The sequence below is a fragment of the Chelon labrosus genome (assembly GCF_963514085.1).
Source record: "Chelon labrosus genome assembly, chromosome: 1".
NCBI classification, from domain to species: Eukaryota; Metazoa; Chordata; class Actinopteri; order Mugiliformes; family Mugilidae; genus Chelon; species Chelon labrosus.
In genome coordinates, this window is record NC_140337.1 from 16,425,350 (window position 1) to 16,438,146 (window position 12,797).

A 12,797-nucleotide genomic window follows, 5' to 3' on the forward strand; every position below is an offset into this window, starting at 1 on the left:
TTATTCTGACCCTGGAGTCCGAGGTGAGGCATTCTTGTTACTGTTTGACCGCTGATGATGAACAGAAGCTGTGTGTTTGTAGAGAGAAGTTAAAAAAGAGATAGTGGTGGTAGGATAAGATAAAACATAGAGAAGAGCAGCGGACACCATGAACTGAGCTGAGCCCTGATAAGCCTCTTTAAGCCACTTCACTCTCCACAGATCAAATGTTCTGTTTTAAACCTGTTCATCTGCAGCCACTGATTCACTCTGTCTGCTTTAGTTTTGGCTGGAGAGTTCAAATTGTCTGCCAAATTAAAAAAACCCAAAAAAAAAAACAGCAGAGTCCGTTATAGCCTTTGGTTTTGACCTCTGACCTCCCGTGCGTCTGTGTCCAGGACATGTCAAAAGACCAGTGCGAGTCGGTGGTGGCGAGCGTGGAGTCCCTCCTGAGCGACGCCAGGAGGATGCAGCTGCAGTGCCGAGAGCGCAGCGAGCAGCTCTCCGCGGCCGCCGCGCAGCTGAGGGAGGAGTCGTCCGCCCTGCGGGAGCAGTGCGAGGCCACCCAGCTCGACATGGCCCGCATCCGCCGGCAGCTGGACGAGCTCATGGACACCAAAGCGGCCTTCGAGGCCAGGGAGAGGCAGGCGAGGAAGCTCAGCAGGCACCTGTGAGGGAGACGTGAACAGATCCAGTATCCTGCCTGAACCCGGGACTGCAGATGGGAAGTAGCTATTTGCTAAATCTGGTACAGCGTATCTTCTCCCTTTTTAAGTGATTAATGCATTTTGTACATGGTCCCTGTAAGAAATAAACTAAATAAACTAAAAACTAAACTGTGAGGCGGCCTCAAACGAATTGATCAGCAAACAAAAGAAAGGAGGAGAGGTGGATGTGTAGAAGCTCTAAAGGAAGAATATTTGAGTAATTTAACAATAAAATAATTATCGTTTGTGACATTTTTGGTTTCTGAGTGGCCTAAGAAAAGAAACAGATCATCCAGGAGTCAGGAGAAGAGAAAGACTAGGAAGAGAAAAAGCACTTTATTCATTAATCCTTGCTGCTATGTGAAAAATGTAAATACTCCAACCTTTCCTCTTACTTCATGTCAAATAAACGCTTTGAAAACAGACTCTTGGCTCCGTTCTGTTGCTTTCTACTCAGTTTTATCTCAGATCACACGACAACACAGAGTTTTGAAACTAAACACACACGTACGTCTGATTGTTTATCGTTTAATCTGATTAGGGCCGTATTGACGTTTATCTGATTTAATACCCACCTCGTCACGAGAACAAAATCCCTCCCCGCGCTCTTCCCGCTCTTGTGTGAAGATGAACTCATCTCTTTAGAAAGTTGATGACCTCAGCTTTGTCGGTGCTGTGCGCGATCTGGTAAACACGAGGGCTTACAGTGCTCCGGTTAAGAGGTCAGTCACAGACTTGGAGATTACTGCACGGAAACTCTGACCTCCACTGACCTTTCAGCTGTACTGTGGTTGTGTAGTTTTGCTTTTAATGTGGTTCAGTGGTTTGGGTTCACAGAAAAAGGAGAACACAGACGTCTCCTGCTAGTATTTACCAAATTGGGGCCGTAAAAATGAGCCAAAATTAGAAGAGGGTTCCTGTACAATTACAGTATGTATCACCCATTTTGAAAGATGTCTGCTTCCGGTGTACAAGGTATACAATCCCTCTTTAGTTTGTTAGAAATGCCTCACTGGGCTTTTTAGGTTATTTAAGTTTTTAAAAGTTAACTTTTGTCCTTTTACAGCTTTATTTTGAAAGGCTGTAGCAGAGAGGGAGGAAGTGACCAGGTCCTCCTTTTGCTACGTGTCCTCGCTCTTCTCAGTTCATGGGACCCACCACGTAGCACGTATTAATTTGACATGATCCAGACGCCCTTCCTGAAAATCTATTTAAAAAGAAACACTGTGCATAGAGCTAGAGAAACTAAATAAAAACCTGGATCTTGATGTCACACACACAGAGTCTCACTCACACACACAAGAAGCTTGAGTCGTAAAAGATTAAAAATTTAATCGGCATCATAAATCATTCTATAAATACATGGCTGTCATATCATTAAGAACACGTTTTAAATAGCAATAGGTACAAACAAGCAGTGGGGTGGTCTTGCAGGAGGTAAAGGGTGCAGAAGAACAACGACAGTGTGCCGGGTGTCGGTCGACGAGGCAGAACCGGAGCGGTTAGTGGCGTAGAGCTGTGAGGGAATGTGAGTGAGCTTGGCGTCTTTTGCCGCTGGGACCGTCCCACTATCACCGCTCTGAAAGACAAACGGGGAGGGGGGGGGGCGAGTTAGAGGGAAATAAACCGCTGCGGTGCCACGGTCACACTGTGTGCTAGAGGAAGGCTTACTTTCAACTTTCTTTTTTAGAGGTGACAGCGCTGCTTTCGCCTGAAAACAAAAAAAAGAAACGTTCATATGAGGCAACGGAGGACTGGAAACTAAAAAAATAAGGTGTTTAAAGGAGCATGGTGCCAATTTTTACCTTCTTGATGGCAGTCCAGTCTTCAAGGATGTCAATCTCTCTCAGCATGTAGACAATGAAAGGCCCTGAGACACAGAGGCAGCCTTTTCAGATCGTCTGAACGCATCGATTTATTAGTCATAAAAAACGAGCAACACGTTACACATGGCTTTACCTGAGACCAGAGCTACTTTCTTTTTTCTGTCCGACCGTCCCAGAAGGTTCTTTCTTTTACACTTCTTGCCCTTCAACTCATCGCTCCACTCTGGAAAGAGAAAGCACAGCGTCAACTTCTAGTCTTTGTTCCGCGCTGGTACAAGGCAACGTTGGCAAGCCTCCATTGAAGGCTTTCAAAAGACTCAATGTCATGCGCTTTCAGACATCGACACAGCAGGTAAATTCAAGTTGAGGTGTGAAAAAATGTCTCTTTGTGTTTTGTTTTCTACAAAATCAGTCTTTGAGGCATCACACGTTGCCTTCCATCCTCTCTGGGGAAGACCTAGCTTCTTTCAAACATCTGAAGACAATGCCAAGTTTATTACGTTTTTGGAGCTCTCTACGCAGGACGTCCTCACGCAGACTCGTGGCGTCTTTCTCCACAGCACCACATCCTGCAAGTCTCATGACAGCCTGGCTCAGAGTACGGCTGCTAAACTCTCCAGACCCACTGAAAACATTTGGCCGCCTTATGAAACCAATTACAAGACCAGAGTGGCTCCTAAACTGTTGAGCGTCTTAAATCCTGTATCAAACCACGTCCACAGTCTTAGGGGACTGAGATAATACCATAGTAACAATGAAAAATATTTTGAAAGGTTGCGAATGAAAGTGTAAAAATGCTATCTTATCTTACTCTCTTCCTTCTTCTCTTTTTTTCTCATGGTGCATTAGGCTTCAAACCTGGTCTTAAAACCCGCTGCATGAAAGTTTAGAGAGTTTGAAGCTCCCATGTGGAAATGATGAAACACTCCATGCACATTTTATTTCACTGTTTATTAATCAAAGTGCAGGAGCACAACTCGGAGATGTGACGAGGCCTCTTCAGTCACTCTGAAACAGCAGAGCTCCGTCGAAGCCGTCCAGGTCTTGGATTTCTTGCTGTCTGCCGATGTCCTCTGTCTCTGTTCTCATCGCTGCACGCTTGTCCTCCAGAACTTCCTCTTTGCTCAGTTTCCTATGAAGCCTTCTGGAGTTCTGAACGAAGGACGTCGGTGTGTCGTCTCATGGCGTCTCTCTCCATTCTCAGTGACTCGTGCATGAGGCCGAGAACCTTTTCGCTTTTGAGTCTTTTGCGGATGCTTTCAACTTCAGAGAACAGCGCGCAGGCTGATCTCCCGAGGGCTTTGGTTTCTTCTCTCAGCTTGTTGGTCTTCTCCTCCAAAGCTTGTTCCTTCAGGAGCTTTGTCTTCAGCGCCTGGTTCTCTCTCTGCAGAGTCTTATGCTGGTGGATGAGAGTCTTTGCCTTCAGTGACTTGTATTCTGCCTTGAAGGAATAATTCTCGTCGATATTTTGGATTTCTTGAGTGACTCTGTCATTTTCTTTCTTCAAGGTATCAACCTGCTCCTTCAGAAGATCGTACTTGGACTTCCAGTCTTCTTCGAGCCTCGGCGTGTGTTTTAGTGAAGGCTCTGTTATGTTCCTGCATGGCTTTCTCCTCAGCTCGCAGTTCTTTGTATTTGTCTTTTAAAGTCTTGCTGATCTCGAGGTGATCGTTGACGACCTGGATCTGCCCGAGTAAGGCGTCATTGTCTCTTGTCAACTTGTCCATACGCTCCATCGTGTCAGCCCACAGGACACCCCAGCCTTTTGACTGGTCATATTCTTTGTGGATAAACTGGAGCTCCTGCTGCAGGGCGCCATGTTGACGAAGTGTGGCTTCTCTCAACGCTTTCGTTGCTTCGTTCATCTTGCGCAAAACTTCTTCATTCTGGATGTGTCTGTAGATATCCTGAATCTCCTGCTGCAGAGCGTCATTCTGTCCGCTAATGGAGTTATTCTCTGCTTCTGCAGCGTTGTAGGAGTCATCCAAAGCTCTGACGCGAAGATGCGTCCTCTTAAGTTCGAGGATGTCCATTTCTATGGCTTTGTTCTGCTGTCTCATTGCCTCTGTAGCATGTTTCAGTGCAACACACATTTCTTCTTTTTGGACTTGCTCCTCCAGGTCTTTAAGTTCTTTCCGGAGCTCCTCATGCTCTTGTTTCACAGCTTCGTATTCAGCTTTCATTTCATTCAACCTGTTCGCTGCGGCGTTTTCTTTCAGGTTTGTCTTGAGAGCTTGAATTAACTGCCGTAGTGTGGGACTGTCAAAGCTCATTGTCTCCTTTGACAACTTCATAGCCTCGTTCAGTCCATCACGGGAGCCACGATTTGGAACCAGGCTTGTGTCCTCCAAGCTGCTCCTCTCCAGGGACAACGATCCACTGGACGGCAGTGAGCAACAGAGCTACTCGTTGATGGACTGCATGCTCACACTGAAGCTGGCCGCTGTGTCTCCGTGTCTCTGGGGGAAGTCCACGTTGTTCAGCGATCCTCTGGACAGCAGCGACCAACGGAGCTGTTCGTCGCAACGCATTTCTTCGAAGTTTGATGTGAAAATACTCCTTACTGCGACTGTGACTATCAGTAAGAGTGTGTGTGTGTCTTCTTGCAATGGCAGGTAGATATACAGATTCTTTAGAATGTTGCTCAGGTCAGCTCAGGTGTGTCTAATACTGGATACTACATAATCTGCTGTCATGAAGAGTTATGGTGTCACAGTCTGCATTTGTTGCCGGTAGTTGTGTCTATAATTTAATAATAATGTGCCGATCGATTGATTCCTCGCAAGTTGGGCGAGCATAATGGAAAATACCACAGACTTGGATCAGTACAGCTCTAAAATAAACATTGCATGAATGTAGACTTGAACGCTCAGTCAAAAAACGACAACAACAGCAGGGAGAGAACAAAGAAAACATGCTATGGAAATGTCACAATCACGGTTCATACCAGTTAATACATACCAGTGATGCTAATGACAGCGTTGGTAACATCTTTGATTGTCTTTTACCTGAGGTGAGGTCCATGTTCTGTCTGTCCTCCTCCAGTCTCCTTATCTTTTCCAGCAGCTCTGTCTTCATGGCATCAAACAGCAACGTCCGCTCACTCTGAAAGACACATTTTTAGCAGAAGTTATAGGAGGGTACACATTGCTATGTTTGTTCTGTAATCAGTCTGGTTGATAAAATGATCTCGACTGTGCGAGTGCAGTTCACAGCATATGTGCGTTTATTACCTCCAGGTGCTGCCTCGCACCTTGTATTTCACACTCGTGCTTGTGTTTGATCACCTGCATACACAGCTCTCTGTACACTCCTGCAGAAACAAGACAGGCTTTAGACAGTTGAAACTGCTGAAAGAGATTTTTCATTATTAATCACGTGCTTGTCTTGCTCGCTTTGATTTCGGGATGTCAATGAGTCCCACCGTTAAAAAACACTTAGGAGAGAACTAAGTGAATAAAACTCACCTGCTCCTACAATTCAGTTCAGTTCTCTACACTGAGTACTTTTAATGTAATAATTCACAATCTGTATTTACAAAAATAGCAAACCTCAGCTGAGGAATTTTGTTAATCTTGATATTAAAGAAGAAATAAATACGTTAAAACCTTTTTACACAAATGCTTCTGCACTGATTATATCAAAAAAAAAAAAGTACAGTGACTACAGATAAAGGTGAGATGACTGAACACCTGTAGAAGAATGATAGCCTGGGTGCCAGCCGAACTTAGTCCCGCCCACAACATTTGAGGTCTGGAAGTTCGGTCTGGCGTTGCTCCGTTGAGGCGCAATTATGCTCGAACAGGAGCTGTTCGTACCAATCAGATTCTCAGGGCGGGCTTTATACGATGATGGACAGATGATCAACAGTAACGTAATCAACCACGTCACCAAAGAGCGCTTGGGTTGTATTTGTTTACAACAAAGAGGGCTGCCGCTGGAGAACTGAGATGTGTTGGATTCGCGTCCCAACCGTGCTATTAAGGACTGACAGGACCGACAAATGCGACACGATTTGTTTGCTGTTTTGTGGAGATGTAATCCTAAACTGAGAACTTGTTCGTATACGCATTCACCTTTAATATTTATCTCAAAAATGATGGCCGTGTTGGTAAGTACTCTGTGTATCCTTAAATTCTTTTTACAACACCGGCAAAAATCGTTTACACTCATCTTCTTCTTCTACTTCTTCCAGCGTGCGTGCAGTTGAGTTCCGCTTAACATACGTCACACACTCCGTTGCTCTGATTGGTTATAGGTCTATCCAATTGAGTGCAGAGGCATTTTTTTTTCCTGGTTCGGTTGAAACACGGCCCATAATCACAGCCCAATGGAGCGGTATCAGACTCACATTCTGACTAGAATTGAGTATGGCTACGTCAGGCTAGAAGAATGAACCCCTTTAGAAGAAATAACGTAAATGCAGACATGCGACACAAGTGTTTCTGACTTCGGCCCATGACCACCATTTTAAAAATGTGTATTAACAATTCCTTCAGCTGCAAGGTTTTTGAATGTTTTCTTGCATGAACTGCTTCTTTCCAGCCCGAAAACTAATCTTGAAACCTGATTCTAATGCTATATTAAAGGTGTGAATAATGTTCTTACTGTTTTGTAGCTGCATTGTAATTAGGGAAACTACCAAAGAGCAATTTTATCCGTCATTTACATTAGCGTGTCACGCTTATTAGGGGTTCCCCCCCATTTTATACACACAAACATTGGAACTATGCACACGAATATGAAAACTTGAAGCTTGTGTATCAACAACACGACTAAACTCCTCAACTCTAAGCACCACATTATTATTTCTCACTCGACTATCGCTACAAAACGCGACTGTGCAAATCTCTGAAATCTCAAAATACAACAGCCTGATGACCAACTCGTGTTATACTTTTGCAAACTCACATGCATGACGACTTCGATCGTGTGTCAGTTCAGCTGAACATTTATTTTGTTAACTTTCGTACACTGAAGATGCTTCATGTGCTGCGGGTGTTGCTTTGGTGGAAGGAATCAGCTTTGAGAAGAGAGAACGTGGTTTTGAGGGCTGTCATTTTGCATGTGTGGGGTTTTGACAACGTAGTTCTCCCTTTTCAAATTGTGTTCAGAGTTTTATGAAACTGAGCCAAAGATTCTGGAAACGTACGTAAACGTTTGGGGAAAAATATTTAAAAGGCCCTGCTTTAAGGAACAGCAAATGTTTGATGTTTAAATATTTTGAGAAAGTCAACAGTTTCCCTCAGATGTACTTATTCTTCTCACATGCCTGCAATGACCCATTATATAAAGATGGTATATACAGTGCAGCTTAAAGGTGCAGTAGGCAGGATTGCGAAGATCCAGGACTTAGCCAAAAAATTTGAACATCGACAACTTCTCAGTCCCTCCCCTCTTTCCGCTAAAGCCCACAACGGTGTCCCAAGCCCCTCCCCCCACAAGGGAGAGCTGTGCACGATAGAGCGCGTGCATATTGGCCCTGGAATACTGTGCACGAGCAGAGAACCGAGAGAGAGCGAGTAAACAAACTAGCATGGAACACACCGACGTAACAACAACAAAATAGTTTTTTAGCTTCGTTATTGCTAAATAATTTGACGATGTGCGCGGGGAAGGGGGAGGGGAGGGCGCTATGAAATGCGTGTCCATGAGCAGTGATTGACACTCTGTTAGATACACCCCTGGACTTGATTGGTGCATCTGAATGTGGAGCGCTGGATGTCTTGCAAATCGCGCTACAGGCTCTAGGTGGGGCCAGAGGAGCCGAATTTTTTTTTAAATGACCTGCTTTATGCAATTATACTTGAACATAGGGTCAGTTTCAGCAAATATGACAGAAAGTTAGTTTTATAAGACTTTCCTACTGCACCTTTAAAGGTATTTGCGCCCTTCAGAAGGTCTGACATTTCTGCACAAATACGTCCTGAAAGAGAACCCAATCGAACAAAAGAAACTGAAATATTATGCTTTTGGTATTTGTTTCTTCAGGAAAATGAGCCAATATTACATATCTGTTGTATGATGTAAGTGCAGCTCTAGGATTACAAGTTAGCTTCAAGGCCAAATTAGAGTCCATTGGTTCAGAAGTGGTTCCAATCAATGTGATGAGACTTAAACGACGTAAAAAAACAAAACAAAACATTGATTGTTCACGTTCAAATGGACCAAGAGTTGCCAAAAAAACGAGGCTTCATTTACTTTTGCACCTCACAGATACGATCAAATGATTAACCTTCTCGAATAAACAAAAACAAAAGCATAATATTTCAGTTTTATTTCCTTGATTTGCTTCTCTTTGTCTACTGTCAGGATTCGTGTGGAAGTCTGCCAATGTTTTCAAGTCATTTTTAGACAGAAATGCAGAAATGGATGCAAATACTTTTAAGCAGCACCATGTAACAAGTTGCTCTGAGGTTTCCATCTACCTCACACTGTTATATGAATATTAACATTCAAACCAAACCAGCAGTTCCCCTCCTCTCTGATCACCAAAGTGTGTGTATTATTTACCAGCCACTTGTGTTCGTATCTGCATGCTGTTCTGCAGCGCGGCCAGTGGTTCCCTGTATTCTCCAGCCTTCCCTGTCAGCACCTCGTCCAGCTTCACCTTCACTTGGTTCAGCCGCTCCCGAAACAACCTGCAATCACAGCGGGCGGAGTCAGATTCTCCCCCTCCATCCCTGACATGACTGAGGTGACTTCAAAACACAAGGAGAGTGTTTCTGGTTTCAGTTACTTCTCTTTTAGCTCCTGGAACTGTTTCTCCAGATCCAGCATCTCATCTAGACACTCTCCTCTCCTCCGCTCGCAGTCCTCATCGTCCATCTCTTCGCACGCGACAGACGGAGAGAAATCAAAAAAACAACAAGACAGTTAAAAAGGTGAAGTCTTTATCTCGACGAGTTACAAATAACCAGTCGGATTTTCACCTGAGCTCTCCTCTTCCTCTTCCTCCTCCTCCTCTTCTTCCTCTTCGCTCTCCTCCAAGTCACTCTCCCTCTCCTCCGTGCTTTCCTCCATGGTCTCCTCGCCTCCCCCTCCTCCCTTTCCTTCATTCTCTCTTGGTTCCTCCACCTCTCCGTTGGCCTCAGGGAGTTGCGACTCTCCTTCCGCCTCCATCTCCTCCTCCGGCTCCCTCACAGGGGGTTGGGTGGGCATGGCAGGCTGAAAACATGAAGACAGGTCAAAGGTCACGAGAGTCTACTGCACTGCAGGCTGGAGATAGATGTATTTTAATGCTAGGTGTGAACACATGGACTTAAAGCTGGACTGTTGTGACTGGATCACTTAGGACACGTGTTATTACCAGGTCTGATATGAAAATGCCAGGCCAGTAAAGTTTGACCAAAGTCAGTCAGAATCAGTGGTGCATTTTTACATAGTTCACACGTCAATGTGAAATGATTCTGTGTTTATTTTATAAATCAATCATTATTTGAAAAGTTTTACAGAAAATAAAAGTATTAAAACATAATAACAATGATGCGTTGAGACGTTCATGTTTCATATTCATTCAGTTTTAACATATTTAAAAGAAATGTTCCTAAACTTTTTCATATTAATAAAACAAATCGTTTCTTAATACTTTTTGATGTAAGACGGCTACAAAAAAAGAGGTTGCATAGGCACACATTGCTATTTATATTTCAAGTGCAATATGGTGTAATATTTATGTACAAAAATAATAATAATGCATCCACTACTGAACAAATATAATACAAAAAACAGGCATTAATAAGCCATATTATTATATTTATATAAACTGCAATTCGGACGTTAAAAATCTGAATATTAAAAAAATAATATTATTTATTTATTTATAATACAGATAGCAGATAGAGCACACAACACCGTTGGTAAAGTAGAGTACAGTAGAGACCGGCCCATGGTTAATTCTAATGTATAGTTTACTCTAGAGATACAGTACAACTAGAAATCGTATGGCTTCCATAATCTGTCAAGTGAGCGACAAAAACCACACCTCCTAACCGGAAATCAACAGACTTAGCTTCACAGAAAACAAAACAAAAAAAGGTTAAAACGACAAAATAATATCCTATACGTTTTAATAAAGCTATGTATAAATCAAAAAACACAAATTAAATATGAATCTTAACAATCTCCAAGGTTTAGAGACGAAACTAACGAAGCTTTTATTTTGGAATCTCACCGGAAGTCATGTTTCAATCTGCCTGCCTTGACCTTGGTAGATTCCGTGATGTCATACAGTAAAATTTACAAACGGCGGTATTTAGACACAAACACGGAGCCCAACTCCGCCCGAAGCGCTTTATATTGTACGTACACACACTTACAAACCCTCCAGAAACTATTAGACAGTTGCTGTTGCGTTTTCTTTTAAAACTAGCGGCAAACAGACCACGGCGAAGTCAAGTGCAACACTAGCTAACAATTGAGAGCACACACACACACACACACACATAAGGAGAGGGAATGACCGCCTGCTCATCATATTGTCAGACTACACAACTTGTCTTATTGACAGTTATTTTATCTAAACGTTTGTGGCGAATGAGTTTGAATATCATTAAATACACAGGAGCATCGCCGGAGTAGCTTCCACACTGACCACATCTCCGCTGCACACGGATTAACAACGTTCTCCGTCCAACGGCCGAGGCTGTTTGTAAACAAACAAGCTTCCCCTCGCGGGACCCGTTTGAAACTGAAAACACCTCTCACCGTGTCCCTTGGTCCGGCTGCAGAAAGTTGGAGTATGATGTGTTAGATTTCCATGTTAAAAAAAAGTACTTCCTCTTCGCTTCGGTCTTCTTCAGTTAGACACTTTGCCGGACTCTACAATCCGTAAATTCAGCCAATCAGCGCCCAGACCTGCTCTTGGGGCGTCCAATAGAAGCGCCCATCCCGGAAGTCATCTGTCCAATCAGAACGCTAAAACAGGTTTGGTAAACCAATCACAAGCCAGATCGTTGTAATAATATAATATAATATCATATCATATAATATCATATAATATCATACAATATCATATAATACAATAATGAATGTTTTATTGTAGTGTACGATGCAAAATAGTGATCCTGTCGTAATGTTGATATAATATTTGTAAATTGTAATATATGGTTCCTTATGGAGTACACAATAATGTGGAGACAGTTTATTGCTCTTACATTGAGACACAGTTGCTTTGGCACTGTTGTGCCTAATTATCACAATGCCAGATTTTTTTTTTTATAAAATTCAATATAAATTTTATGCCTGGGTCTGTAGTTTAGAACTGATTTACCCCAAACGTCAGACAAAAGTTTTCCTTTATCTCCTTAATGAGAACTTGTTTTCAGCATGATGCCATGCAGCCAAAGTTGGGGTGTTAAGCTTTCACTGCCCTTGACTGACTGTCCTTTAACAGTCCATGCCAATAGTGTGCAACAGAATTCACTGTACTTCTCACTAGGGTGTAAAATGTAGCTGCCATCCTGTAAACAAGCACAAGATGGCAGCAAAGTAATGCGGGGATGCCTGAAAAGCCATCAACGAAGAAAATCATGGCATTTGGACAATGGAGCCTTTTCACAGCAGACATTTTGACATGGCAGAAAAAAAAACTACTAACATTAATAATGTCAGCTCCCTATATAGTTCAAGGGTCCTCATAGTGAAAGTGCTAGAGCGCACATTGTTTGGAGGGACATTAATGAAACAGAGACACGATGCTGGTTAACAATTACACCTGCTGATATGAAAAAATTATGTCCATCTTAAAAATGGTCTAAAAAAAGAGATTCATACCAAAAAACGTAGCAAATTATATAGTACATACATGTCAAACATATGGCCCGGGGGCCAAAACTGACCCGCCACAGGGTCTAATCTGGGCCATTGGATGAATTTGCGAACTGCAAAAATTACATTGAAGACATTAATAACATTATTATTTTTCCAATAAAAGTAATTGCTATTCCTAGGGTTCACACAGATGTAGTAAGAGTTGTGGACATAACACAACACTGAGACCTAGAACTAAACAGAATTGCATTTCTTTTTCTTAAGAAATATCGAGTCATTAAATGTAAACATTTTCATAATGTTCTTCTTTGCACTAAAACAAAGGGAAACATTCGGAGTTGTCGTTATTTATAGGTAAATATGCTATCGTGATATTGGTCTGGCCCCCTTGACACCAAGGTATGTGGCCCCTGAACTAAAATGAGTTTGACACCCCTGATATAGTAATAAATATATTTCAAAAGGAATATGATGTCCAATTTAAGATAGCTAATGTCATTTACCTAATGAGTCT

At 42.7% G+C, this 12,797-nt stretch overlaps 1 protein-coding gene across 1 annotated transcript; it reads right to left on the reverse strand.

Annotated features, from left to right (window-relative positions):
* Positions 1-1,995: 1,995 nt before the first annotated feature.
* On the reverse strand, positions 1,996-11,347 carry brms1 (BRMS1 transcriptional repressor and anoikis regulator). The gene is made up of 10 exons (XM_084552231.1): positions 11,219-11,347; positions 9,445-9,679; positions 9,252-9,342; positions 9,026-9,153; positions 5,746-5,825; positions 5,521-5,617; positions 2,646-2,735; positions 2,492-2,556; positions 2,358-2,397; positions 1,996-2,265 (listed from the first exon to the last, which is right to left on the reverse strand). The coding sequence occupies exons 2-10, from the start codon at positions 9,671-9,673 to the stop codon at positions 2,258-2,260; spliced, it is 828 nt and encodes a 275-aa protein (XP_084408357.1). The 5' UTR covers positions 9,674-9,679; positions 11,219-11,347; the 3' UTR covers positions 1,996-2,257.
* Between the last annotated feature and the right edge of the window lie 1,450 nt (positions 11,348-12,797).